Source organism: Salminus brasiliensis, chromosome 19, assembly GCF_030463535.1.
Source record: "Salminus brasiliensis chromosome 19, fSalBra1.hap2, whole genome shotgun sequence".
Lineage (NCBI taxonomy): Eukaryota > Metazoa > Chordata > Actinopteri > Characiformes > Bryconidae > Salminus > Salminus brasiliensis.
This window is the reverse complement of record NC_132896.1, coordinates 5602969-5621737: the sequence shown is the minus strand read 5'-3', so window position 1 is coordinate 5621737 and position 18769 is coordinate 5602969. Positions and strand designations below refer to the sequence as shown.

The 18769-nt window shown below is 43.0% G+C and overlaps 1 protein-coding gene across 2 annotated transcripts in view; it reads right to left on the bottom strand.

The window, feature by feature from the left end:
* Nucleotides 1-18769, bottom strand: part of LOC140540895 (solute carrier family 45 member 3) — a 40649-nt gene that overhangs the window by 3283 nt on the left and 18597 nt on the right. For both annotated transcript variants that reach the window (XM_072663351.1, XM_072663352.1), the window contains exons 2-3: nt 10080-10438; nt 3302-4138 (exon numbers count right to left, since the gene is read on the bottom strand). In XM_072663351.1, coding sequence (XP_072519452.1) covers nt 3302-4138; nt 10080-10227 — 985 coding nt within the window. In that variant the 5' untranslated portion in view covers nt 10228-10438. The remainder of the gene's footprint in view (nt 1-3301; nt 4139-10079; nt 10439-18769) is intronic.

The window sequence follows — 18769 nt, the reverse complement described above, 5'->3', positions numbered from 1 at the left end:
CAATATTTTTCATGTTTATCTGCAGATGCTAGACAAAAATGCAGTAAATAAGTTGTGAAGGCAATAAAATGATTAAAACTAAGACATTTTAGTAATGTTGGCCAGCAAATGTTTCTCTTCTGCAGAACATCTGATCACTAATAAGGTTCTTATATTGACATGCAGTCTTAGTGTTTATAATTCACAAAAACTAATCGACATGGTTGAATAAAATCGACGACTACATTAGCAAGTCATTTTATAGTCATTTGGCTGGTGATATCACACGTACCAAAGTTTATGTATAACAGTGTAAAAAAAATTAAAAAATAAAATTATATATATATATATATATATACACACACACACACACTTATATATGTTTTACTGAATGGCTTTCACGTGAGCAGAGCATTACAGATGCATAAAGTAATACGGCCATCTGCATGGGCAGTCTCATATGGGCACTGTCTGAATGTAAAAAGAAGAACTCTTTAAGTAAGCCAACCCAGAGACTAATCTCTGATTGAAATATGAATGAGAGTTCTCGTAGTGTTCAGCAAAACGTCTGTTTACGAATAAAGTTAGTCCCACCCCTCAACAAAAAGAGCCTATCAACATGTTGGTTACAGATAAAGTCCCACCCTTTTTTTAGCAGGAAACTTCATTAATTAGCAAATGTATAAACCAACCTCAAGCTAACTAAAAAATCTGAGCGACTCATAATCCGAATAATTGATTATACGTTTCAGTAATTGACAGATTATTCAACTATCAAAATAGTCATTTATTGCAGCCCTTATTACTGAATAACTTTACTAAGTAGTGCAGAGTTTAACATGCCTGCTTTACATTGAAAGTAATCATGCACACATGAGCCCTGTGAAACCAGGCTGTGAAGATTTTAAAAGACGAGGCAATTTCATAAAACTTGTTTTGATCATATATCAAAACTCTACAGACAAAGCTAACCTTAAATCTTACTTGTGATTACTGAGGCACATGTTTGCAAAAGCACTTGCTTCCCATTTCAAACAGCTAAGGAACTTCCCTCACAGAGCAGGAATTCAGACTTTAAACACAGGGCAGCAGAGCCAAAGCGCCAACAAGTAGGCACATCTGAAGATGGGCTGTTTTCTGCTAGTCCACCCATGTTCCAGTCTGAAAGCAGTGCTCAAAAATAAACTCATATAATGGCCATGGTTTGCAGCTGAGCACCGCTCCACTGAACACGTACCTCCTAAGTCAGACTAAGTCAGACCTCCTAAGTCAGACTGGCTGTTTTCTGCTAGTCCACCCATGCAACAGTCTGGACGCAGTGCTCAAAAATAAACTATACTGGCCATGGTTTGTTGTAGCTACTGATTGATCGGCAACCCTGACAGACTTCGTTTATTAGCATACAGCTGTATGCCAATACTGTCAACCTGCTGAATTTGGAGAAACAGGCTGTGGGGTACTCTGTACAGGGCTTTTGAGGTGTGTGTTGCTGTCTAGCTGAAGGGAGGAAGGGAGTTGTGTTCATGCTGGATGTCTGGATGATGCACAGCACAGACGCTGACCGTGGGTGAAGGTGAACCCAAGTTTATACTGAAAGAGCCAGACGTTCTTGCCGTGAGACAGGGAAGACACAGCACTCAAACTCTAGCAAAACAAACTCATTAGTGGAGAAAAAAAAGAATAGTTGTGAGGGCGAGAAACAGAGCAGGCCACTTTTTGAAACAAGGCAGACGGTCAAGCGAGGCCAAGGGTTACACATTTTAATCATTAGTTTCTGTTTACTCGCTCAGACAGACATTTAAGCTACCAATTTCTCTCTTCTTCCCATTAGCACCCACTCCACCTTGGGCAGCTGGAGAGACTATTTTTTAGTTTACAGAAACAGATCATAAAGGAGTTCTATATTTTTTGCAATTTATTCATCCATGGTAGGCTGTTTGTCTGGTCTGCTGGGTATATTTACAGATTGCAGACTACACAGCAAAGGTACTGTGTGTACATATAGGAAATTAGCTGCTCCTTTCCACACTATTTGTCACTGATGTACAATGGATGTTGCTGAATTTACTGTCCATGTGTTATTCATATTATTTTATTTATTGCTACATTACCATTCAAAAGTATGGAATCATTTGTCTTAACTTTAAACTGTACAATGGTACAGTGTGTTTAGATGTTATCTACTACACACCAAAATACATATTTCGATGCCGATGTTGGGCTGTGTTTATTAGAGCCTGGAAACTGGAAATGAAACAAAATTACCCCAGAACCAAGAGTCCATGTACATCCAGCACATCAAACACCTGTTTAAAGGATAAAGCCTCATATCTGAGAGCACAAAGTTGCACACCCTCTATATTTTCTGTGAAGATTTAATCTTTACTCTTAAATCATGAGGCATTCTGGATAATTCTATTATTCATTTAAATTTCTCAGTCATTTCTTGGATATCTAAATAATCTAACAACATTTAAAATTCTTTATATGAACCCTAGGATAAAAACGAGCTCATTCAAATAATTTTTAATTTTATATACGTTTCTAAAACCAAAATGGTTTTTTTTACTGAAAACACTGATTCCATTTATATGTGATGTGATATCAGAGACACTGATCTGTCTTTTTTTATATAGAGTATTAAATGCTAAGCACCTGACTAATAAGTAACCAACTAAGGCTAATGTTCACACAGCAGGTAAAAATGGTCCAAATCTGATCTTTTTCATCATATGTGACACAAATGTGTTACCTGGGTGGGAGTGTGAACAGCAAAAACACACTGAATCTGACCTGTTCAGTTTCAATTTGGGCCACTTTCATATGCGGTGTTAAAATCCGATGCATGTCCAATACACGTCAATGCGGCAAACATCGTAACCACGTCGTGTTGGAAGAAATATCTAAAGAAATGGCCAAATGCTGCCACTGGAGGGCACCTCCGCAGTGTCAAAGAAAAATGTTTAACTAACTAAAGTTTACAGAAACTAAAGACACATACCAAAATAACATGCACTTTTTACAGCGAGCTCAAACGCATTCTTGAGGATAAGCACAGCTGTCATTCACTAGAACTCCCTGATAGCTCCTATGATGCTGGTAAAAATGAAACCCGATCTTTCCCTAAAGCACTGCTCTTTTTTACATGTGCACCAGTTTAGTTTAGGTAGTGTAAAACTAGTGTAAACTGCCTAAAAAACATCGAATTTGGTTAGAAAATCAGATTTGGTCACTTTCCCTGCTGTGTGAACGTAGCCTAACTAATTAATTCACTAACTCACTGACTCATCTAGTGTTACCAGAAAGTTACCAGAAATCTCACCTTCATCATATCTCTGTCTGAGCACAGTGCCTGGGGCGGCACTGGGCACTCCTTCATACAGTCCCTCACCCACAAAGTCTGTATAGAAGAGCATGAAGGACATGACGGCCATCCAGCTGCACAGCTGAGCAACACACAGCTGCCTCATCACCCGTGGGACGTGGCAGTAGCTTCTGTAGATGGCTGGGGTCATGGACCAGCAAGTCCTGAGCAAGCACAGTAGTGGGCCAGACTTCAGCAGCCTGAGTTTGCACTGTAACACGTAGCAGCAAGAGCGTGGGCCACACTGCCCAGCATCCACCGGCCCAGGCTCCAGCACCAGGGGCCTGCATGAATGCTCCTCCGACGCCTTCATGGTGACCAGCACACTGACAACGAAGATGAGGATAAGGAGGCTGAAAAGACATTCGGCCTGTCCGCCCAGATAGTAGGCCAGGAGGCCATCGCTCCAGTCCAGCGCGGGCAGCAGGTAGCCCACACAGCCACCTAGACTGACCATGAATGAAAACATGGCGAAGGCCTGGGCGCAGTCCTCCCGCTCTCGATACAGGTCAGACAACAGCGCCTCCAGTGGCGTGAAGCACACCTGACCACAAAAGTCCAGCAGGCCCACACCCAGGATAAGCAAACCCACCTGGAGGGCTTGGTTTGGGAGGCCAGTGCCCCAGCTGAGATGGGTGGCCAGGACGTCTGCATGGGGAATGATGAGAAGAGCGAGTAGAACACCCAGCGACAGCAACCAGATGAAGGGCCGGCGGCGGCCATAGCTGCTGTGACAGTGGTCACTGGCCGAGCCAATGAGAGGGATGAAAAGAAGGCCCAGGACAGGACCAATACCTGCAGGGAAGAGCAAGCACAAGAACAACGTGATGACTAAGTGGCTGATAAAAACACTGTGGTTTTTTACAATTATACACATCACAATGACTGGGGGTGCTCTGCATGGGTGAATGTGCTGTGATTTGTGGTTCTATATCGCGTGTCTATTAGCATTAGCATTAGCTTCCACTCAGTTCTGAATGCACTCTTCAGTGCTGGTTTAAAAACAGAGAAAGGTGAGCGGTTCTCCGGTTCTCCCGCTGGTAAAACAGAGCGTTTCAGTGAGAGGTTTCTTATAGGGTCTTATATCATGGTCTGTTTTTTTAGGTTCCACTGTAAAATAGCTCCACACTGCAGAACCTCAACTCCTTTATTTACCTTCTGAGAATGTCTGCACTGCTGCTGCATGGTTAAAACAAAGGAATTGGATCAGGATTAAAATAGTTGAAACCAGATCCATTAAGATATGCTTGGATCAGCCCCAATCCTGACCCACTGGATCGGATCTGAACATCCCAATTCAGAATAGCTGGATGTGAAACTAACTTACAGGGTTTACTGGATTTTCTATAAAGTGGTGGTGATACAAACCAAAGGTCATGATGTCTACAGTGCATTTTATTTATCATCCAAATTTAACCATTTATCCAGTGAACCTACATGTCTTCTGACATTATATGCATTGTTGATGATGGTAACATGGTGGTACCATTTCACTGTACAATGCCCTGCATTGTTTAAAAAAATATATTTTAGGCCTGAATCTGATCTCTAAACTATTGTACAACAATGGCGTCAGGCAGCGTATTCACAACCACCTCCTGTGGTGTGGCTTTTAGAGGCTCGCCAAGGTTCTCAAGAATGGGCCGTTTCACACCGAGCCACTCTGAATGACTTTGTTCACATCTAAATGATTCAATTAGGCAGAAATGTTTAACAAACAGAGGAATTCCCCTTTAAACTAACACTGGTATTTTGCTCTGTGTATCAAGTGTTGTTTTCGTAACCAAAAACCTTCCATGGATATGTTTTCACTGCTAGACCGAAAGCTTATCTTCCTCCCCTTTTATTATACAGAGTACTCAATCTTCAGTTCCAAGGATTCCAGACCATTCCAGCAATATCAGGCTCTGAAAGTACATGTGAAAGCAGCATGTAATGGGCCCTTTGACCAAACACCAGCACTGCCCCCACACCCCACCGCTCTCCATAGCCTTTCTAATTAAAGAAGATGACTAGGCTTGCTCACTGGGCCTAGATTTTCATTTGATTCGTGTCCAAATTCTCAGGGGCTATTTCTATCTAGAGGGACGGGTGATGAGTTGAGAAGATGTTCAAGAGCATATTAGGTTCACTGCAGGCCATCTGCATAAATACTGTATGATCCAGAAACAGGGCTGGCTCAGTAGGTCCAAATGTAATCCAAGTGATGAGCCGAGGTGTATTAAAAAAAAAAGAATAACATAATACATATAATTTAAAACCTAAAATGAAATCAGGTTGTAGGAAACTGTCAAATAGGTGTTGCTGTGTGGTCAGTAGATTTAAAAGTATTTGTGGACCAGACACAAAGAGCTTTGTACAGAGAACACACCACAAATTAACAAGCTCCCATAAGTTTCCAGATTACTAAGCACACAGGGAGAACCGGTTTGGAATAACACACCTAAAACAATTCAGGAGTGCCCCGGTCATGTTAAGGCACTGAAGCTGAGTTTCGACAAAGCATGCGTTATTCCTGCAGAGGGGTATCACAGAGGGAGCAGTGCAAACAGATAGCCGAGGGAACTAGGTGGCCTTAAAGACGTTTATCAAAGGATATTCCAGTCAGTGAGGGCAGCATGTTGACAGAGACAGCGGACGTCTGCCTTCTGTTTAAATGGAGTTTTGGTTTATGGAAATGTTAGTAGTTTTTGACCCATTACAACATATGGTCATTACAGACCACATTTGACCTGCTGGGTTTAGACACACAGATTCTGCAGGACAGGTGTGACAGCTAAGCATCAACACTGTGTTCCCATATAGCACACAGCAACTGCAACCAAAGGCATCTGTGGTTCATTTAGTATTTTACAGAAACTGTAGACTTTAAGGTACTTTGAGGAACTTTTAGACTTTTGAGGAACTTTTAGACTTTAAGCTACTTGAGGAACATTTTGGACGAGTTTCCCAGACTGAAGAACTGGCCCAAAGTGTTCAAAGTACAGTACCTGTCAAAGGTTTGGACACACTGGTTGAAAGTGTGCTGAGGATCATCCTAAAAACTTAGAGGACACTGGGAACACACAGGTACCCACCGTAGGTAGGATGGTGTGGATTGGGGGTTTCAAGTGGGCTTAAAAGTTGTAGGACCATGGCAGTGTGTATGTGTAATTCAAAAATTAATAAATGACATAAATAATACATAATTTCCAGCTAGTGATTATTGTTATTATGGATTAATCTCCTGATTATTTTCTCCATTTGTCAATCTATCTATCTATCTATCTATCTATCTATCTATCTAAACTCTAAATAGTTTTTGCTCAGTTCCAGTATTAAGCAAATGTACACTGCCTGATAACCATTAATATCTAGACCTCGGTATCCCTAACAACGGTATACCGCTGCAACACTATTGATAAGTCATTTGAGGTGCAGGTTGAAAAGATACTCTTCTCAAAACAAGAGCTTTGCAGCATTTGAATTCCAATGCATCTCTGTTCGCTTATTGCCCAAAATACTGAACTGCATGTAATGCTAAATGCACAAGATACACACACACACACACACACACACACACACACACACACACACACTAAGAAAGACATACAACACACACAACTAGGAACAAGGCTGCAGTGTCTGAACCACACAAATACTCAGTGGTGTTGGTGAGGTGCTGGCTAACCTTGCATAAAGCCACAGAGGGTGGTAGGAACCATTATTGTACTCAGAAAGACACCGGCTGGGACACACTGACACTTTATTTCTCAAGTCACATCAGTGCAGAAGAAAGGAGCTCCAATCACAAAGAGCCATTTCCAAACATCTCCAACGAGAAAACAAAATTCCAGCAAATTCCCTGGAACTGTATGACGCCCAATTTGAGGTCCCGTTAACTTTATACACACACTCCATTTTAGGCTCGTGCAAACGCAGTGTTTACCCTCTTCAGTTATGAGCGTTGTGCTTTGTAGAGCAGTGTTTTGCATTCTTTGGCCATTGTGAGTTTAGAAAACGCACCACTCTTGCCAGGATGGAGGGAGCTTTGTGCTGCTTTGCTCTGCGGAGGAGAGAAGGTGCAGTGCGCCGTACTTTATCACACTGTATATAACCTCTCCAATTGCACTGAAGTGACCACACGCCTTTCCTGTGTGCTCTGGTCACAATACGGGCAGTCTCAGGGAAATTACATTTATAGCTGACCATGTGGAACCATATGGGAATGATTTGCAGCCATGGAATAATGTATCAATTCAAATGACACCCATAACAACCACCAGCACACAGGCTAAATATACCAAGTTAGTGGTTTCACATGGCATCTTTCATTGTAAATTGTCTCCAGCAGCTACAAATGCTAAATTAGACTCCAAATGGTCTATAAACATGCTAAATCATCACTGTCACGCAAAAACCTTGTATATCCAAATGGCAACTTTACCGGAGAACTTTCAATGGGCGTCAATGTAAAAAGAAAAGTCATTTTGGAGCATCTCTATTAGTCCATTCATCATAACACTTTGACACAATTTAAAGAACAAATGCCAGATTCACATTATGTCAAAAACAGTAAAATGGCAAAAATGGAGGTACAGGGTTTTTGCATGGCATTGTTCTTGCTTGTAAAAGCAACTACTTTGGAAAAGGTATGCGTCACTAATCTAGGGCCTGGCCACTATGGAGAGAAAAGTATAAGAAAATACTACCTACTACAACCTATACTGATGCAGATTGGTAAAAGTGAAAAAAATCTCAGAGACTCATTTCCAGTAGTGTCAAATGGTGTTAGTTAGACAGTGCTTATCGACTGATAGAGAGTTTGCACGGTAGCGGAAGTCACTGCAGTCACGCCCACTGAGTGGCAAAAAGGCTGACTGAGTGGCAGTGTTTTATGCTTTCAGCCGCTAAAACACGAAAACGAGAAAGAGCTGCTGTTCTCGAGAAGAGCAGAGCTCTCCTTTTACAGACTGCTGAAAGCTACAGAGAAATGAAACTAACGGGTGGCTGCAATTCACAGAAACAACTGGAATCCAGGAACCAAAATGTGTGGGAGCTCACTGAGTGGTGAAGTCATGCTCTGAAAAAAAAACAGGTTGCAAATTTAGCGGCATGCTAAGCTTGATTAAAAGGAAAGCAAGCAAAACCCAAATGAACCAGTCCATTAAACCATTCACTCGACTTTGTGCTCTAAGATTTACATTTGTGGCATTTAGCAGACGCTCTTATCCAGAGCGACTTACAAGGTTACCTGTATTACAGAGGTGGAAGTGTAGTGTTAGGAGTCTTGCCCAAGGACTCTTATTGATGTAGTGCAGCATAGTCACCCGGCCCGGGAATTGAACCCCAGTCTCCCACGTGGTGTAGTAGCTCAGTGGCAGGTAGTGGTGTTATCTGTTGCGCCACACCAACAAGATATGAGGCTTTATCCTCTAAACGGGTGTGATTTGAGCCTTAGTTAGCTGGACAGTCCTGGCTACACATCACTGTCCATGGGCCTTTAGTTCTTTGGTATTTTGTCTACTCTTGAGTCCATGTAAAGGAAAGAAACTCAAAAAACTGGGAAGCACCAAAATAGAATTCTGTACTGATGCCGATAGTCAGTATTTTTCAAGTACATATCTATTTGTGAGTTTTTTTTCTAAATTATGTTAATTTTTTAACCCATCTACACAGAAAGTTGTTAAATATTACAATCTCCTAATGCTAAACTTCAGACTGCATTTTGTTATGGTCTTGTTATTTTAGCTATGATGGTGTGCTCAGTCTGTATAGTGCACAGTCAGGTCACTTCAGAAGAATCTGTTCATTCTAATACAAAACAAGCCACTAATTATCGGTGGGTCTAATTGGCGATGTTTAGGGATCTGCCATGCTGCTGAGGGCTACTGGAAAGCACCGTGTATTTAACCCATCAGTAGTAAAACTACACAGCTTCCACACACCTGCTGCCCTCCAGATTGCAGCTCCTCTTCCTGTGCTCTCATACCTTTCAATTAACACTTGATTACCACCTGAGCAAAGCAGCAAGCGATACAGCCACTAATTTAGATAATGACCCCCATTACAGAACTGGGATGGGAAAGAACTCTGCATATACTGGTTATAGTCCTTAAACCAAAGTCTTCGATCTTTCATCTCCTCTTGTTATTGTTATTACCTTATATCTTTCTTCAGATTTCCAGGCTGTTGACTGGTTTTAGATAATAGGTGTTAAGCAAGCATATCAGGAATGACCTAACCTAGGCGAAGTAGCCTAACTGCACAGGAAATATGAATACTGTACATTTTTGTAGGTGGTCTTGCAAGACGTTATGCTTCCTGAAAACCTCTGATTTGATTAAGTTAACTTAGTTCAGGGTTAGTTAAAATAAAATCTATAAAATGTATAAAAAGGAACTTCAGCAGAGCAGTAGAGTCCGACTTTGAGTGTATTGAGTGTCTTCACTGCAGTGTTTTTAATGTATCATCTCTCTGAATGTCTGTATCTTCCTCGTCACAGATGCTAGATTGTGGACCAGAACTAAGAAGAACTTTCCCATTATTATGGTGAAACTCATTCAGCATAACTGACTGTTAAGGCTTGACCTAGCTATCTGATCAAGGCAAATTCAGACCTAACTGGTTGGATCATATGTAGCAAATCGAATGGTCAAACTAAACTCTGCAAGAAGGTCAACATCCAGGAGGACTGCTAGCAACCCCTGCTTTAAAAGTTCAAGGGCAAAGCTGAAACTGTTAAATGAAGCCTCACCCAGCACCATGGTCATGTACTTTTCCTCCACGCCGGCCTCCAGCAGCAGCGGGGGCACATAGGTGATTCCAGCTGCCACGCAGATCTCCAGGCCACAGGTCAGCAGGTTGAGCAGCACCAGATGCCACTGGGACCTCCATCCAGGCATACTTCCACAGGGAGTGGTAGCCTTTCACCTGTGAGTGGTGGTGGTGGTGGTGGGGATGGGTTCTCTATTCGGTTTGCCAGGAACTAGACACCGTGGGGTCAGACGCCCAGGAACGAGCAGGGCGTGTAGGGTGGGGGAAAGCTGGGGGGTTGCAGGCTTGCAGCAACCTCAGATAACCCAGAGGATCCATCGTGTCTTCAGCATTCTGAATCTGAAAGAAACCAGTACACAGGAAGGAGGTGTTTAGATGGGGAGATCACAAGGTTCACCCAAAGAAATATATTTAAAGAGATCATCAATGCAGATAGCTCTTTCTCTGTAATCACCAGGGTAAAGGGCCCAGAATTTGAAAAACCTGTCATTTAGGACCAAGAGCAAATAGTCATTTGGTGCACATCATACATCCTTCAGTCTTCAGCACATGAGGCTGCTGATACTTATCAAACAGCATCTAGAAATCTTGCAACGACAGAAATGTGCTTGTTTGCAGAAAGGAATCGCTGAGGCATTTCCCAACGCTTCACAGTAACAAACACACAAAAACCTGAAGCCCTAAGGCTTTAATAGGTTAAAATGTCCAACTAACTTCAAAAGAAATGTAGTATAATGAAGCACGCCTCCAAGCCTTAATCTATCAGGATTCAAAATCTACATCTAAAACACCAGCAAAAGAAACCCCAAGTCAAACATTTCCTCCCAGTCACGGCTAACAGAGAGACTGGAAGCGAGATGACGATTAATTTGCGTGCCGCTGGCCATTCGTGCTGTCTGTGCTTACCCCATCGCAGGAGGCCTGAGTGTTTGAGAATGTGTGTAAGTGATGGAGGGAGCTGGGTGCATTCCTCAGGGGCTTTGGGCTTTTGGGCCCCACGCCTCACCCGCAGGCCACAGCCAGGTCGTCCTCTCCACGGGCTCACTTTCTCCCACTCACTCTGTCATAAGCTTATTCCCTCAGGTCTGATTATAGCAGGACCATGTCAAGAGCCTCCTCGCCGAGCCCTGCTGCCTCTAATTAGCAGCCATTGTTGGTGAAAAAGCGCTCTTAATGAGGTACGACTCTTAGCACTTCCTGCAGGCATGCCAAGTCTTGGTAGGCATTTCTGCACAAAGTGAGAATATCATGCACTGACTCCTTTTCTCCTGTGTAGTGTAGTTATATACAGTTGTATCCACACCCATAGCAAAAGTACATACACTGCCTGGTCAAAAGTATTGGGACACCTGCTCATTCAGTGTTTCTTCTGAAATCAAGGGTATTTAAAAAAAATGCTCATCCTGCTTTTGTTGAAGTAACTGTTTCTACTGTCCAGGAAAGAAGGTTTTCTACTAGATGGTGGAGCATTTCTGTGCATCCAGCAGCTAGAGCGTTAGTGAGGTCAGAATGTTGGATGATCACCACTCCACCTCATCCCCAACTCCCTAACTTCTCCCAAACATATTGGATGGAGCAGCATACATTCTTCCAGGGAGCACAGCTCCACAGGTCAATGCTGGGGGACTTTAAACCTCTCTAACCTAATGTTTTATAGAGTCCTATTCTATTGGCACTACTTCTCTACAGAGACTAGACAAGCTGCATGTGTGTGTGCATTTGCACATCTGTGTCAGCAATAGGTGCTACTTTAAATAGCTGAATGCATCGATTAGAAGGGGTGTCCACAAACATTGGACATGTACTGTATGATTTTTCGTTTTTGAGTAGCAAACTATTGACTTTCACTTATTAGGCCTTAACTGACTTGTTACACTCATTGAACCCACAGAGAGCCATTCTTCAACCACCACAGGCTCCTCTGAGCTGCTGGCTGAGGATCTGAAAATGAAGCAAACTGATGACTAACTGATGACAAAGTAGTGGACGGTAGGAGTGGTGGTGCACTATTCTACTGTGCAGCGTTGCTTGCACAAACACAATCTACATGGAGGCCATCAAAAGAAAACCGTACTTATGACCTCTTTACAAAAGTCATTAACATCAAAAGTGGAACTCTCTGTCCACAATCACCAAAAGGTATGTTTGAAGAAAAAAGGGCAAAATCTGATTAAAACAACCCCTGTTAAGCATAGGGGTCCATCTGTTATGCTCTGGGATGATGTGCAGCCAGTGGGGCGGGAAATACTGATTGCACGGTAGTGCTGGGCAACATGGCCTCAAGTCCGTATCACGATGAACTGACCATTTTACCTCGATTTTGATTAATGAACGCTGCTCCTCAATGTTGCTTTCATGTTGCAGACTGATAGTATGACACACGGTAGTATGTTTTTTAGGGGACAGTACATTAAATAACCGTCATGAACGTCAAATAGAGGTTCTAAATGTCGGTTCCGATCCATTTGCGATTAAATGCCCAACCTACTGCACATGTATGTGAAAGAATGGATTTCACCAAATATCAGCAAATTCAGGAATCAGATGTAATGCAGTAAGAAATCAAACAGAGGCTGGATTCCATACCAGGACCAGTTTAGTCCTCAAAAACCTCCCAGATAGTCAGCAGTTGTGTTCTTGTCTGCCAGCACAGCTGAGCCAAGTAGGTAGCGTTCCATAGCTCCATTACTTCCGTTGTTCTGGAAGGTGGAACAGTACAGTAGGTGTACAGTGTATGGGAGCCAGACAAGCATTACACAGAGATCATCTTGTGCTGCTACTCACCTGTATCTCACAGTACTATCACGCTGTCAAACTGACACTAGCACAGAGTAGAAGTCCTATTCCAGCACTGCTACGCTAGATTGTCATTACAGCCTCATCAGAGACACATCATTTCCCCAGTATAATCCAGCCATGACCGATATTTACCTCCACGCCCTCTCCTCTAACCACAGCCTGGTGTCCTTGTCCACACGTCCACAAACACTGTGTCTTTAATGCACTGCCCAGTGAAACACAACACCAAATAAACCCCCCACTTCAAAGTGCACTTCCTCCTACAAACCTCCTGGGCGTGACATATCAATCAGCCAAAGGCATCTCCCCTCCCGATGTCAAGCCTGGTGTGTTCTGAATGGCTACTTACCCTTCTATATCCTGACTCGCTACACTGAACACCACAACACAAAAAGAAAGAAAGATAGAAAAGGTAGAAAAGTCATGCATTTCTGACCTGCAGATCCGGCATTGTAGAGGATTTGCAAAACTCCAAACTACATGGATCCTCTCCAGGATCTATGTAGGACCTGCTGCAAACTGTCTTGCGGTATAAAAAAGCTCTTCAATTAGCCTGAGCTCTCTAAGGCTACATTCACACAGCAGGTTAAAGTGGCCCAAATCTGAAGTTTTTTGTCAATCTAACATTGGGCCACTTTTATGTGTGGTATTTCAACACCAAATATGAAACTGGCCCAATGTTAGACTGACAAAAAACTTCAGATTTGGGCCACTTTAACCTGCTGTATGAATGTAGACTTAGAGAACTAATTCGATACGCAGCAATACAACTCAGTCGGAACAGTCAGATCGAAATTCATGCGACAATCTAACTCCACTTTCACTGAGGAGAAAGGACACTGGATAACAGCGGTGTCGGGATAGCAAGGTAACAGAAATGTTTGGGGTGATGTCTCTGTTCCAACGAAATTAGAAGGCCCAAATCGCAACAACCGCTCTGTGTTTAAAGAGATTTCTTAAGAAATTTCCCAACGTGGCCACAAGAGGGCGCAGCTGCTGCAATGCCAAGGGAAAATAAAAAAGTTAAAAGCAAAGTTTAAAGAAACCAAGAGCGCAAATCAAAAAATGTGGGCGCAGTCGAATAACGCATCCTTTTTACAGCAAGCTTGAAGACAAGTCCAGCTGTCAGCCACTGGATCTCCATGATTGCTCCTGTGGTTGCTGCCGAAGATGAAACCGAAACTGTACGTCATTTTAGGAGCGTGAACTGTTCGGACGAGTGTCCTGACAAGTGTCTTAAAGCCACTGTGGCTTGTGGACAGCGCTGTGCTCTCACATCTCTTGCTTACTTTGGTTCCTGAGTCTCCAGCCTGCTGCCATCGCACCATCTGAGTCTGAGGGATGTGAGAGAACACTCTGAGCAGCCGCTGCCACCTTCCAGGGGAAAGGAAAAACAACCAGGTGCTAAATTCATATTTGGTGTGAAATTCCTCCACTCCAATGTGGCCCATCTGCTCTCATACGGACAAAACGTGTGTGATCTTTGGTAAGCAGTCAGTCTCTGAGACTTTGGCCAACTGCCGGTCTGGAGGGGAGGGAAATCGGTCTATTAATTAAACCTGTGCCTGAAAACTTCTTCAACCATAATCTTGGAGGACTATGCCTGGAAGAAAGCTATCACAGTCTGCAAGGCTAATGATCCCATCTACTGAGCCGCTACTCTGAAGCCTCCCTAAAAAACCAGCACAATACGCACTGCACAAAGCAGATGCCCCCTTCTAGAGCTCCTTAAATGAGAACCGGCAGGGGGCTCACCTCATTGGGACACACTGCCATTTCACACCCAAATCCCACTCCTGAAAAGACCCCATCGGGGGATCCAGCCCAGTCCCACTCTGCTCAGCCATTACGCTGCTGCCCCAACACACAGACAACCCCCCACTCATAACACCCTCTGCACCGCATGCTCTGCTCCAAGGTCAGTCCCTATGACCTGCTTTCTGAGAGGGCTTTTACAAAAGGCCAGCCTGCAACTGGCTGTTTCCCATGCCTTTATCATGCCTTTATCTGCATCTGACGGGAAAGATGTTTAGAAAACAAGCTGAATTCAAAATCACGTTGCTCTCTCCAGCCTTCATGACATCTATAATGAAGGGCTAAGCTTCAACCAACAACACGCTGCAGCAAAGAGTGTAAGAGTGTTTTAGGGTTAATAGCTGAATAATAATTCCATAAATATGGAAACTATAGGTCAATGATGATATTCAATACTATTTACGTACAAACACAAGACGTCGAAATATTTGTGGACACCCCTTCTAATGAATGCATTCAGCTACTTGAACCCAAAAACCCAAATACACACACACAGCTTGTCTAGTCCATGTAGAGAAGTATTGCCAATAGTTTAGGACTCTCTGCAGCAGATAAACATCAACCTATTGGATCCTTGCCTAATGAAAGTCGTGGGCTAGCAGTAAGCTGTGGAGCAGTGGAACGATGGTGCTCCATCCAGTACTTTTGGAATGAGTTGGGCATGAGTTGAGGTGGTGATCATCCAACATCCTGACCTCACTAACACACTTTTGTCGCTGAATGTAATCAAATCCTCACAGCAATGCTCCAAAATCTAGAAGAAAGCCTTCCTGGAAAGTAGAGACAGTTACTCAAACTAAAGTAGGATAAACTATAAAAAAATAATGAACGAGCAGGTGTCCCAATACTTTTGTCCTTTAAGTGTATCTGCATAAACATTTCACAAACATCCCTAAAAGCTGAAAACTGAGCCTAGATTCGCTTCGATTAACATTACAGAGACATGTAACAGTCTTGAAGTCAGTTATGAAGTCGATACAATTAATAAAATACAGATATTCTAGCGCAGTAGCCGAGCATCACCCTAAACATCCTGCTCTTCTTGAATTAAAAAATACAATCAATAAATACATCAAATACATAAAGTTTGAAATATCAGCTAAATATAAAAAAATTTGATTAAGTTATTAAGTTTTAAAAAGTAGGTAACTGTCACACTTGCTTCCTTTTGTAAACCTTTTGTAAGCAAAATCAAGCATTGCAAAGGGGCCCAAGCACTGGAATCGAATACGGACTAGACATGCTTTCTTCACTGCCTCTAATTTCCATGAAAGGGGAATCCCTTCCAATCAGACATAATACAGTGGCACGTGTCCAAGATATTTTTCACCCATAAGGCATACGAAGTTTTGAATCACTGTTGGGGTGGGGGGCAGGGGGTGTTGGATGATGGTGTGGAATTTATCAGCATGTTTAGCCAACCCCCAAATAATGCGTCTAGTAAAGCCCACGTGCCGCCACTAAAGCTGGCGTGCCTGGCGCATAACTTTAGGGTGGAATAATTCAGAATACTCCAGGGCCAAAGCTTTGGATGCAAGCACTGGGCAAACTCACATACCGCCACTCCAGTACTTTTTCCACAGACTTCTGCAGGCCCCACATGGTCTACCAGGCGGGTCTGTTGATCACTGTTCCAAAAACGATGTACCCCCTACATAGTTACATTTTTACACAAGTTTCTAACACAAGCTTCCTATTTAGTCTTGTAACAGGGTGGCTGGTGAGGTTTTCAAACCATCTGACCAAAGGGGAATAGGAATTTAAGGGGGGGGGGGGGGGGGTGTCTTTTGACACCATTGCTCTTCAGCCCTCCCCAATGCCACAAACCCAGACCTATTCAACACCCTGCACCACCACCCCCAGATAAGCTATTTAATGGCTCTGAAGGGCATTATCACCATACAAAACAGGCTTTGTGTACATTGAGTCTGCGTTAGTAATCTGATATACTGAAGAATCAAGCCCTTTCAATTAAGGCATTATTAACGTTGGGGCCATGTAGACACAGCGATGAAGCGTTTGGAGAGTCTATGCTGGAGAAGCAAGGCACAGGATAGCTCTAACATGACTTCATAACCACAACACTCATTTCAAGACAGATCCAAAAACCCATAAAGAAGCTCCATGTGATGGTGGTGGCTCAGGAGGAATTCATGAGACGACCAAATTCCTCCTTCCCTTGATGTAGGCAATGCTAGACTTGATTTCAGCTGTCCTCTGGGCCACAAGAATGTCTGGATCTGGTCATTTTGAAGAGAAGAAGACTCAAAGATAGCATCAAATACTAGTTCTTCATGTGCGCTCTTAAAAATAAAGGCGCCACAGAGGGTTCTTTGGAGGAAAGATTGCTTTTTGGTTTCTTTAAAGAACAGGAACAGAACAGTCTCTAAGACAACACAGGAAAAGTCAGGGCCTCCAGATCAATTCAGTGGAAAAATAAAAATCTCCAGTGTTGGTCCCTTCCTTTGCAAGGTCACACGACTACAGCCTGACCCAGCTCTCTTAATCTTCTCCAAATGTCTGTGAGCACCACCTCTGACCTCAGCTTTCACTGCCAGTCATGTGACAAACCACACCTCAAAGAGAGGCAGCACTTTGACGGTTTGCTCTCGCATGCTAAAAGTTGATGACTTTTTATAATCTGAGAGCAACACTGTGGTTTTACAGCTTGCACAATATTATCTTTAGGAGCTTAGAGATGTTTTAGAATATGCTGAGTTGTATGTGTGTGTGTGTTAATGGTAATGAAGCACTAGCAAGCACATTTACATAAAGAGTTAGTTATATATAACTTTAATAACTTCATTAATGCCAAAATTAACATCACTTTCATAGGCCCTACAATTGAACCCAGTGGGACTCCACAAGGTATGTTAAATCAATCTGCAAAACAACTACTTTCAACCAGAGAAATAGTATTCTAGTATTCTAAGTATTCTAGGTATTATGCACTACACTGTCTACTGTATATAAACCATCTGGACAAAAGTATTGGGACATCTGCATTTTCATTGTTTCTTCCAGGTCTTGAAATTAAGAGTTTATCTTGCTTTTGTTACTGAGTAAGGTAAGTGTCTCTACCATCCAGGGAAGGCTTTCTACTAGATTTTACAACTTTGCTGTGAGGATTTGATTGCATTCAGCAACAAGAGCATTACTGTGGTCAGGATGTTGAATGATCAACACCCCACCCCTTCCTAAACTCCCCAACTCATCCCAAAAGTACTGGATGAAGCTCCACCACCATCATTCAAGAGAACACAGTTCTTCCACTGCTCCACAGCTCAATGCTGTGGGGCTTTATACCCCTCTAGCCCACACCTGGCATTAGGCAGCATGGTGCCAATAGGTTCATGTTTCAAAGCTAAATGCATTCGATAGAAGGGGTGTCAACAAACATTTGGACATATAGTGTATGTGCAGCTACACTTAGGCATGTAGGAGTTATTAAGCTGACTAACACGCTTAACATAAACAGTATAAAGACAAAAGTGTATAACTGAGCCCTACCTCTCATTAGCCATGGAGCTAATAAAACAGCTAGCAAGCTGCTTCTCAAAGGGCTGCCCCTTGGGTTGAGAAAGCAAACTTTAGCGTCAAATCAAAGTTGAACTTGACGCATGCAAATGTCTTCACACCAGAAGCCTTAAACGCGAAACCACTTAAGACACTGAAGCGAAAGCTACAATTAAAGGTTTAGCGAAGCAACGCTGCAAAGGCCTGCATTCCAGCTCACTGGATCCCACCTGAATGTTTCTTCCGTTAAGGCTCCAATTCACCACCTGAGCCTAAGAGTGTTTACTGCATGTTTTATGATGAACACAAGAATACACAAGCGTCCTTCTTTGTGTTTACATCTTTGCTAGGTTTAGAAAGGGGCTTTCCTCTCCCACACCTCGCCGTCTCTCTGCTATCAGATTCAGGTGCAGGAACTCGATCCGCCAGGGCCGTTCGGCCCGAGGCTTTGCAGACGTCCCAGGAGACGAGAACTCGTTTCTACCACAGACATGCGATACGGAAAGACACTTATCAGGTCAAAAGACAGTGAAACACAGG